The sequence below is a fragment of the Heterodontus francisci genome, chromosome 29 (genome assembly GCF_036365525.1).
Source record: "Heterodontus francisci isolate sHetFra1 chromosome 29, sHetFra1.hap1, whole genome shotgun sequence".
In the NCBI taxonomy this organism is placed as follows: Eukaryota; Metazoa; Chordata; class Chondrichthyes; order Heterodontiformes; family Heterodontidae; genus Heterodontus; species Heterodontus francisci.
The window spans coordinates 6,233,150-6,244,289 of NC_090399.1; the positions used below are offsets into that span (position 1 = coordinate 6,233,150).

At 44.4% G+C, this 11,140-nt stretch overlaps 1 protein-coding gene across 1 annotated transcript in view; it reads right to left on the minus strand.

Annotated features, from left to right (window-relative positions):
• LOC137346093 (nuclear factor 7, brain-like) overlaps positions 1–9,902 on the minus strand; it is a 33,273-nt gene extending 23,371 nt beyond the window's left edge. The window contains exons 1-6 of the mRNA XM_068009391.1: positions 9,853–9,902; positions 9,232–9,735; positions 9,046–9,141; positions 8,719–8,952; positions 7,785–7,807; positions 4,921–5,036 (exon numbers count right to left, since the gene is read on the minus strand). Of these exons, the coding sequence (XP_067865492.1) occupies positions 4,921–5,036; positions 7,785–7,807; positions 8,719–8,952; positions 9,046–9,141; positions 9,232–9,639 (877 nt within the window). The 5' untranslated portion in view covers positions 9,640–9,735; positions 9,853–9,902. The remainder of the gene's footprint in view (positions 1–4,920; positions 5,037–7,784; positions 7,808–8,718; positions 8,953–9,045; positions 9,142–9,231; positions 9,736–9,852) is intronic.
• Between the last annotated feature and the right edge of the window lie 1,238 nt (positions 9,903–11,140).

The window sequence follows — 11,140 nt, forward strand, 5'->3', positions numbered from 1 at the left end:
AAAGGAAGAAAAAATAACTAAAAATGAAAGTAAAGTGGGGGGCTGTCATGCTCTGAAATTATTGAACTCAATGTTCAGTCCGGCAGGCTGTAGTGTGCCTAATCGGTAGATGAGATGCTGTTCCTCGAGCTTGCGTTGATGTTCACTGGAACACTGCAGCAATCCCAGGACAGAGATGTGAGCATGAGAGCAGGGGGGGGGAGTGTTGAAATGGCAATCTGCAATCCTTACTTGGTATGGCCTGCATGTGATTCCAAATCCAAAGTAATATGGTTGACTCTTCACTGCCATCTAAAATGACCTGGTAAACAACTCAGTTGTGCCAAACCATTACAGAAAAGTTGAATGAGAATAAAACCAGTTGGGTCACTGCATCGACCTAGGCGCCAGAAATGACAAAGGCACACACTGCCCAGTCGAACCTGCAAAGACCTCCTCACTAACATCTGGGGACTTGTGCCAAAGTTGGGAGAGCTGTGCCACAGACTAGTCAAGCAACAGCCAGACATCGTCGCACTCACCAAATCATACCTTATAGCTTATGTCCCAGACTATTCCATCACCTTGACCCACTCACAGGACAGACCCATCAGTGGAGCTAACACAGTGGTATACAGTCGAGAAGGAGTGGCCCTGAGAGTCATCAACATTGACTCCAGATTCCATAAAGTCTCATGTCATCAGGTCAAACACGGGCCAGGAACCTACTGCTGATTACTGCCCTCCCTCAGCTGATGGACCAATGCTCCTCCATGTCAAACACTATTTGGAAGAAGCACTGAGGGTAGCAAAAGCACAAAGTATATTCTGGCTGGGGGACTTCAATGTCCATCGCAAAGAGTGGCTCCATAGCACCACTACTGACTGAGCCCTGAAGGATCTAGCTGCCAGGACATAGACTGAGTATACAGCAGCTGTTGAGAGAACAAACAAGTGGGAAAAACCAATTGACATCATCCTAACTTATCTACCTGTTTCAGATGCATCTATCCATGACAGTATTGGCAGGAGTGACCACCGGACATTCCTTGGGGAGACAAAGTAACATCTTAATACTGGGGACACCTCCCTCATGTTGCGTAGCATTGCCAGCATGCTGAATGGAATAGATTCAGAACAGACCTAGCAGCTCAAAACTGGGCATCCACGAGGCAGCAGTAGAATTGTATTCAACCACAATCTGAGGTGAGAGTGACTGCCCTTCACATCAAGGCAGCATTTGAACAAGTATGGCATCAAGGAGCCATTGCAAAACTGGAGCCAATGGGAATCGGGGGGGAAAACTCTCCACTGGTTGGAGTCATACCTAGAACAAAGGAGGTTGTTGTGGTTGTTGGAGGTTAATCATCTCAATCCCAAGACAGCATTGCAGGAGTTCCTCAGGGTAGTGTCCTAGGCCCAACCATCTTCAACTGCTTCATCAATGGCCTTCCTTCATCATATGGTCACAAGTGGTGATGTTCGTTGATGATGGCACAGGGTTCAGTACCATTCGCAACTCCTCAGATATTGAAGCACTGCATTCCACATTGAACTGCATTACCGTCGCTGACTCCCCAGAATTAGCATCCTGGGTTGATCATTGACCAAAAACTGAACTTGACCAGTCATAAATATATACTGTTGCTCCAAGAGCAGGTCAGAGGTTGAGAATTCTGTGGCAAGTAACTCACCTCCTGATTCCCCAAAGCCTGTCCTACATCACAAGGCAGATGTCAGTCCTGAAGTAGCAAACTCTCCACTTGCCTGGATGAATGAAGTTCCAAGAGCATTCAAGAAACTCAACACAATCCAGGACAAAGCATCTCTCTTGATCGGCATCCATGCAGCAGCTTAAACATTCACTCCCTCCATCACTGGCGTACCGGAGTACAATGTGTCCATCTATAAGATGCACTGCAGCAACTTACCAATGATCCTGCGACAACACCTTCCAAACCTGTGACTTCTACCACCTAGAAGAACAAGGGCAGCAGACGCATTGGAACACCACCACCTGCAAGTTCCTGTCCAAGCCACACACCATTCTCACTTGGAAATATATCACTGTTCCTTCACTGTCACTGGATAAAAATCCTGGAACTCCCTCCCCAACAGCACTGTGGATATATCTACAATGTATGAACTGGAGCTGGTCGAGAATGCAGTTCACCACCAGCTTCTCAAGGGCAATTAAATGATGGGCAATAAATGTTGGCCTTGCCAATGAGCTCATAGAACAAAGAGAACAAAGAACAAAGTACTGCACAGGAACAGGCCATTCGGCCCTCCAAGCCTGCGCCGATCTTGATGCCTGCCTAAACTAACACCTTCTGCACTTCCGGGGCCCATATCCCTCTATTCCCTTCCTATTCATATATTTGTCATGATGTCTCTGAAACGTCGCTATCGTATCTGCTTCCACCACCTCCCCTGGCAGCAAGTTCCAGGCACTCACCACTCTCTGTGTAAAAAACTTGCCTCGCACATCCCCTCTAAACTTTGCCCCTCACACCTTAAACCGATGTCCCCTAGTAACTGACTCTTCTACCCTGGGAAAAAGCTTCTGACTATCCACTCTGTCCATGCCGCTCATAACTTTGTGCACCTCTATCATGTTGCCCCTCCACCTCTGTCGTTTCAGTGAAAACAATCTGAGTTTTTCCAACCTCTCCTCATAGCTAATGCCCTCCAGACCAGGCAACATCCTGGTAAACCTCCTCTGTACCCTCTCCAAAGCCTCCATGTTCTCCTGGTAGTGTGGCGACCAGAATTGCACGCAATATTCTAAGTGTGGCCTAACTAAGGTTCTGTACAGCTGCAACATGACTTGCCAATTTTTATACTCTATGTCCCGACCGATGAAGGCAAGCATGCCGTATGCCTTCTTGACTACCTTATCCACCTGCGTTGCCACTTTCAGTGACCTGTGGACCTGTATCCATGAATGAAGAAAAAAGATGCCCAGTGGAGCAGGGTGTTCAAATTCGACCTCCCCTCTCCTCAGCCTCACAATCACACTCTCCAAGCCCGGGCAGCTCAGATTTTAGTTTCGAATTTTTGCCAGCTGTTTATCAAACTCTGTCTTGACGTTGCTGACAACCTCAGCCAAATTGGCCTTGTTTACTTTCCATACCCTCCACATAAAGTAGTTGGGAGTGATTTACATCTCACTATCACTCAGATTTACACTTAAGTAGAGCAGTAATGACACTAAAGTCACACACAGTACTCACTGCATGGTTCCCACCGATGCCCACTGGCAATGATGTAGCAGCTGTGAAATAGGTGTTCAGAGTTCAAAACCAAACATGGGGGAAGCCTCATTAGATTCTGCAAACCGGAGACCTTCAATGTACATGGGGACTCAATGCAATCTTGGTCTTCCTTTGGATGGTGCAGTAGCTGTGTAAGTCCCACACAGTGGAACAGTCTGCAGAAAGGCCGGACCATTGGTCATAAAGGGACCGCTGGAAACCCCATCAGAAATGATTCACGGAATTAGTTCTCTTGATGACCTTCCCAATATTAATCCCACAACCAACATCAACAAAACAGATGTCTTTGGCATTATCATAATGTTGTTTGTGCTGTTCATAAATTGGTTCCCTCATTTCCTACATTACAACAGTGACTAATCTTCAGAAGTACTTATATACGAATTAGTAGCAGTAGTAGGCCCCTCAGCCCCTCGAATATTCTCTGTCATTCAGAAATTCATGGCTGAACTAATTATTCCACATTTCCACCTACCCCCAATAACGTCATTGGCTGTGGAAGGAACTATTTAAAAGCAAGTTTTAAAAAACCTTTTGTAACAATCTCTCTGTGACCAGGAGGCGTGTGAATTGTTCTTAGAGTCATAGATTCATAGAGAGATACAGCATCGAAACAGGCTCTTGTGCCCAACGAGTCTGCGCCAACCATCAACCATCCATTTGTACTAATCCTACTTTAATCCCATTTTTTCCCTCTCACATCCGCACCTTCCATCAATTCTCCTACCATCTACCTACACTCGGGGCAATTTTTTTATTTTTTTATTTACAATGATCAATTTACCGAACAACCTGCAATTCTTTGTTCTTAGTGCTGCTCGCTGCTCCTTTGCGTTCCTTCTCACTCCCTACTGTATATTCATGCCCCCATCTCCTCAACAGGGGTGTTTGGGGATTTCCTGTCTCCCACCTCCCTCCTCAAGGGCCACTGAGTACCTTCCCACAATATAAATCCGTGGACAACTGGCCAGCAATATTGTACTGAAATCCAACCCTGAGTGTGGATTGGACCTCTGACCAATTTCATGGAGTGAGCATTGAGCTCACTGCCTGCCCGATCCATGGGGTCACTCAAAAACGCAACCTCCTTAAATCTAAATTGTCCTTTCACCCTCTCTTTTCTCTGTTTGAGGCTATCTTTACTTTGTTGTAGACTCTGTGACTGTTAAACCTATGGATGTTTATCTTCTCAATACTGTTTTGAATCTTGAATACTTCAATAAGATCACCACAAGCCCTCCCTTAGCCAGTGCAGACTCACAGTTTCTGCAGTCACTCCTCTTGACTAAGGTGTTTCATTCCACCTAACAGATGAGCTGCCTTTGAACACATGCTCTCCAATACCTGCCTGTCTTCCTGACAATGCATTGATAAAAATGTTACCCAGAACCCCAGACAGGGACAGACCAATCTCCTCTAGAAATTCAGTCTCACATCCTAAGATTCGTGCTCTGTTCCTCTGGTTATACTGATCACTTTACTGCTTTGACACACAGTGCTGATGGCTTCAGTCACTTACCCAGAGGTATCCACAGAAAGCAAAATATGAGAATGGGGAGGGTCTCAGGGATTAACAACCGACAATGTGAATATTTAATCTGGAGACCCTTTAGTCCCTTCACATCTGGATTTATAATCAGGAAAATAAATATAAGAGTTTTACCGGGATTAATGACGTCTATCATATCTCTCCACGCTGTGTACTGTAAAGGGCCGTTGAACTTTCCGATAGACAGGCCTCCATCTGCTACTGAGAGTTTGTTATCCTCATCACTAATCCTGTAAGTATTAAACAGCTGATGTTATAAATTAGTCTATGATAAAATATTTCAGAAATTATTTAAATAGTCAAACTACACCAACATTCTGATCTTTCAGCATTTTTCATGTTTGAGCAAATGTGGTAGAAAGTGAAATGTTAATCTTGTTTCTCTAACTGAGCAAAAGATAGCTTGTAAATGCAAGAGCAGAGAATGGAAACACCCATGTCAAACAAAAAGATAACAGCCAAACAGATTAGCTACCCAGATATCACATACCACAGGAGAAGATAAACATTTAGACAATGCACTTGCTGTATTTGAAACAAAGCTTGTAGAACAAAGACAAAGGCTGAAAGTATTAGAAACTGTGTAAACATCTAAAAATTGGGCAGCAGCTTAATGTTCAACTATGTAATACGTGGGCCTCACAACCCTCTGAGACACCTGCTCTCCTCTACGTCTGGCCTCTTGAACATCCTGATTTTAGTCTCTCCACCATTGGTGGCTGGGCCTTAAGATGCCGAGGCCCTAAGCTCTGGAATTCCCTCCCTAAACTTCTCCACCTCTTTCCCTCTCTTTCTTCCTTTAAGATGCTGTCTAAAACCTACCTCCATCATCTGTGTTGATATCTCCTTATGTGGCTCAGTATCTAATTTTGAGTTATAATTCTCCTGTGAAGCGACTTGAGACGTTGTATCATGTTAAAGGCGCTATATAAATACATGGAGAAGGACAATGTAGGTGTAGAGATCAGGGAGGGGGATTGTGATATACCTGAACATATTAGCATTGAAAAGGGAGGGAATATTAGCTGTTTTAGCAGGCTTAAAAGTGGATAAATCCCCAGGCCCAGATGAGATGTATCCCAGGCTGTTATGTGAGGCAAGGGAGGAGATAGCAGGAGCTTTGACACAAATTTTCAAATCCTCTCTGGCCACAGGAGAGGTGCCAGAGGACTGGAGGACAGCAAATGTGGTACCATTATTTAAGAGTAGTAGTAGGGACAAACCAGATAATTACAGGCCGTTGAGTCTAACGTCAGTGGTTGGGAAAATATTGGAAAAATTCTGAGGGACAGGATTAATCTCCACTTGGAGAAGCAGGGATTAATCAGGGATAATCAACACGGCTTTGTCAGGGGGAGATCGTGTCTAACTAACTTGATTGAATTTTTCAAGGAGGTGACTAGTTGTGTCGATGGGGGTAAAGCCGTAGATGTAGTCTACATGGATTTCAGTCAGGCTTTTGATAAGGTCCCGCTTGGGAGATTGCGAAGAAGGTAGGAGCCCATGGGATCCAGGGCAATTTGGCAAATTGGATCCAAAATTGGCTTAGTGGCAGGAGGCAGAGTGTAATGGTTGAGGGCTGTTTTGTATTTGGAAACCTGTGACCAGTGGCGTACCATAGAGATCGCTGCTGGGACCCTTGCTGTTTGTAGTGTACATTCATGATTTAGGTGTGAATATAGGAAGTATGATCAGTAAGTTCGCAGATGACACGAAAATTGGTGGTGTTGTAAATAGTGAGGAGGAAATCCTTAGATTACAGGGAGAGATAGATGGGCTGGTAAGATGGGCGGAGCTGTGACAAATGGAATTTAATCTTGAGAAGTATGAGGTGATGCATTTTGGGAGGACTAACAAGGCAAGGAAATATACAATGGATGGTAGGTCCCCAGGAAGTACAGGAGGTCAGAATGACCTTGGTGTACTTGTCCATAGATCACTGAAGGCAGCAGCACAGGTAGATAAGGTGGTTAGGAAGGCATGTGGGATACTTGCCTTTATTAGCCGAGGTATAGAATATAAGAGCAGGGAGGTTATGATGGAGCTGTATAAAACGCTAGTTAGGCCACAACTGGAGCACTGTGTACAGTTCTGGGCACCAACGCTATAGGAAGGATGTGATTGCACTGGAAAGGGTGCAGAGGAGATTCACCAGGATGTTGCCTGGGATGGAGCATTTCAGCTATGAATAGAGACTGAAAAGGCTAGGGTTGTTTTCCTTGGAGCAGAGAAGGCTGAGGGGGGACATGATTGAGGTGTACAAGGTTATGAGGGGCATTGATTGGTTAGATAGGTAGAAACTTTTTCCCTTAGCAGAGGGGTCAATAACCAGGGGGCATAGATTTTGGGTAAGGGACAGGAGGTTTAGGGGTGATTTGAGGAAATATTTTTTCACCCAGAAGATGGTTGGAATCTGGAACGCACCTGCCTGAAGAGGTGGTGCAGGCAGGAACCCTCACAACATTTAAGAAGTATTTAGATGAGCTCTTGAAACACTATGGTATACAAGGCTACAGGCCAAGTGCAGGAATATGGGATTGGAATAGTTGGGTGCTGGATGGTCAGCACAGACACGATGGGCCGAAGGGCCCGTTTCTGTGCTGTATAACTATGACTCCAAGTTGTTGCTCTTGTGTTTGTTGTAGGCACAGAGTAAGGGTGTATTATAGTATAACAATAGAACTCATTCCCCCTTTAAGGCCTGGCTTTCTCGGGTTGGTCAGGAGCCATGCAGACACATGGATGACCCCCTCCTTGGAAACATGGGCCGTGTGGCTCTCTCAGGGTCAGTCAGAAGGTCACAGCTGATTATTAAAAGAACTCTGGTGAGTGAGACATAATCGGAGTTATTGTTGCCCAACTAACAACCCATTAATGTTGTGACAAAACTAGGAAAGAAATCCGTTAACATCCATAATAACACTTTCCGGAGTTATTTTATCAAACTGTGCAGAGTTTCAGTAAAGAGCATGTCCTACCTTCCCTTCCGACAAGCTTCCTCCTGAAATAAATAAATCACAAAATGTGAGGATGATAGTAATAGACTTCAGGAGGATACAGACAGGCTAGTGCACTGAGCAGACACAGGGCAGTGAGATTTAACATGGAACTGTAAAATGGTGCATTTTAGGAAGAATGTGGAGAGGCAATATAAACTAAATGGTCCAATTTTAAAGGGGGTGCAGGAACAGAGAGATCTGGAGGATTACAAACACAAATCTTCAAGATAATTGACAAAAAAGATGGAGACTTTTCTTTTAACAATAACTTGTGATGATCTGGAATGCACTGACTGACATGGTGGAGGAAGGAGATTCCAGAGTAATTTCCAGAGGGATTTGGATATATATTTGTAAAGGGAACAATTGCAGGGCTATTGGGAAAGAGCAGGGGGATTGGGATTAATTGGATAGCTCTTTCAATGAGCCAGCACAGGCAGGATGGGCCGAATTGTCTCCCTCTGTGCTGTTGGATTCATGATAATATTAAGTTGAAAAGTCTGATCTTTGTGTCAGATACTGGAACTCAACATCAGTCCCTCTCACAGAGACAGTGACTCTCACACCCACCGGACCACACACACCCACACACTCACAACATGGAACTGTAACTGGATTACAATGTGAGTTCCAGCAGAAAATTAAACTGGTACAACACGGAAATAATTACAAACCAAGTATCAAGATCACAACAACTCATTCCCGGGAGGTTGCCGGTATTCCCGGGATTCTGCAGACAGTGTGGGAGTCGGTTAGTTCAGTGACAACAGCAGAACCGCCCCAGAATGGACAAAATTCAGTTTAATTTTGTTTGTAATTTTTTCAGTAAATGCTACATTTATTCCACAATTATCATCAGTTATTTGTGACTGTGTGAAGTTTCACTGAACAGACCCACAATATCTTCCCTCACCTTCAGAAATATCAGCTCGTCTCTTTGCTCCATCTGTTTCTGGAACTTTGAAAGCTTCGCCTCAGTGGAAATTAAATTCTCCTGAGTATCCCGAAGATTTTTCTCTATTGTTTCTAGAATCCTCTGCTCTTCTTCCCTGAGATCTGTGAGTAAACTCTGCTCTTTCTCAGTGAGAATCTGGTGCATTTTAGTGAACTCGGATGTGATGTGGGTCTGCAGACTGCTCGACTGTTCCTACAGAATGAAATGTGAAACAGAATTAATGTCCCGCGATAAAAGGAACAAAACTAACCGAGATCCCAGAAAATCAGCACAGGGAGACCTTACCCTAACTTCAGAAATCAGCCGTTTCTGTTTCAGTTCCGTTTCTAGAACCTTCGATTTATTCCCTGTGAGAGAATCTAAGGAAGATTTCAGCCGAACCTGGGATTGGGAGAGAAAAATCACAGAATCAAAATGTTAGACCATGAAAATATGATAAAGGTATCAGTTTATTATTTTTCCCCTTTTTACCTTGTAGATTTCAACAGCTTCTTGAATCGGCAGGAAGTTGTGAGATTTGTGTTTGCGGGAATCTTTACAAATCACACAGATCAATTTCTTGTCAGTTTCACAAAACAGCTTCAGTTCTTCCTGATGTTCCTCACAGTGAAGTTTACTTTCTTTCTCTTCTGGATTCAGCTTTAATTTTCGAGCTTTCTCGGCCAGATTCGCTAAGGACCGATTTACCGTGAGGTTTCTTCCCGTAAATCCATCTCGACATTCCGGGCAGGAGTTTATCTCCTTTTCCCAACACTGGGCTATACAGGAGCGGCAGAAGTTGTGTCCACACTCCAGTGAAACCGGATCGGTGAAGAAATCAAGACAAATGGGACAATTTAAATCCTCGGCCAAACTCCCAGTCTTCAGTCTGGAAGCCATGTTCACACTCAGCACTTCCTGATTCAAACCGATTTCAGTTTGGAAGTTCCCGCGGAGCCGAACACATTCAGTTCAGAGATTTCTTGATGCAGTTCACTGCAATATTAAGGGAATTATTATTATAGACTAGTCCATGTCCCGTTGACTTTTACACGGAATGAGAAAACTGAGAACAGCATGAAGGACAAACAAGACACGAAGGGGGAATTGTACCTTGACCGGGTCGGTGAAGGTCCATGGAGAGTTGCAGTGGAGGGAGGGAGGAGACGGAGATGGGTGGGGATGGAGAACCCATTGCACTTTGCTCCAGACCGAACTCTCTGCCGATTACAAACCCTCTGGTGAAACACGGTGTCAGATCCAGATTCATAAACTGAATTGTTAATAAACTGTTCATAAACTGCAGCCGCTCACCAGAAAACATAAAATGCCATAAACGTCAAGAAGACATTTTCGATACAGAGAAAGATCTTTTTAATTTGTTCATGGGATGTGGGCGTCACTGACAAGTCCAGTATTTGTTGCCCTTTCCAAATTGTCCTTGACAACTGATTGGCTTGCTCGGCAATTTCAGAGGGCAATTAAGGTTCAACCATCTTTAGAGGGATTGAGCCTGTGAGGTTTGATATTCTTTGCAAGACAAAAATTGCATTTATATAGCGCCATTCACAATGGCAGGACGTCCCAAAGTGCTTTAAAGAACACAAAGTACTTTTGAAGTGTAGTCACTGTGGTGATGCAGAGAAATACATCAGTCACCTTGAACACAGAAATGGAACAAGTGACCAGAACATCTGTTTTGTCGGTGTTTATTGAGGGATAAATATCAGTAAGAACACAGGGGAGAATCCCCCTGTCCATGTTAGAATAGAGCCAAACAATCATTATCATTCATCTAAGGAGAAAGTTTAATGTTTCATTGGGAAAACACCACCTCTCACAATCTCTCCCTCCCTCAGTACTGCAGGAGAGTGTCTGTCTAGATTATATTCACAAATCCCCCGAGTGGAACTCAATCCCACCATTTTCTGACTTAGAGGGAACAACATTACCACTGAGTCACAGCTGACCCCTGCCACTGGGGCAGAGGAGGTTGACCACCTGTATCTGGAATGTTTGTTTACAGAGGAAGTCTGGAGAGATGATGCAGTGGATTTTCTGTCGCGGTTGGGTCCTCCCAGACAACTCCATGACACAGGTCTCTGTGCTCAATGGTTACTTCCCAGGGATGCTGGACCAGGAAAACAAAAACATCAACTGATGCAGCAAGGCCTTGGAGATTCATCTTTTATTCGGAGGAATTTCTTCACACAGACATTGGTGAGAATGTGGAACTCGCTGCCATATTTAATTAATTCATGGGATGTGGGTGTCGCTGGCTCGGACAGCATTTATTGCCCATCCCTAATTGCCCTTGAGAAGGATGTGGTGAGCTGCCTTCTTGAACCGATGCAGTCCATGTAGGGTAGGTACACCCACAGTGCTGTTGGGAAGGGAGTTC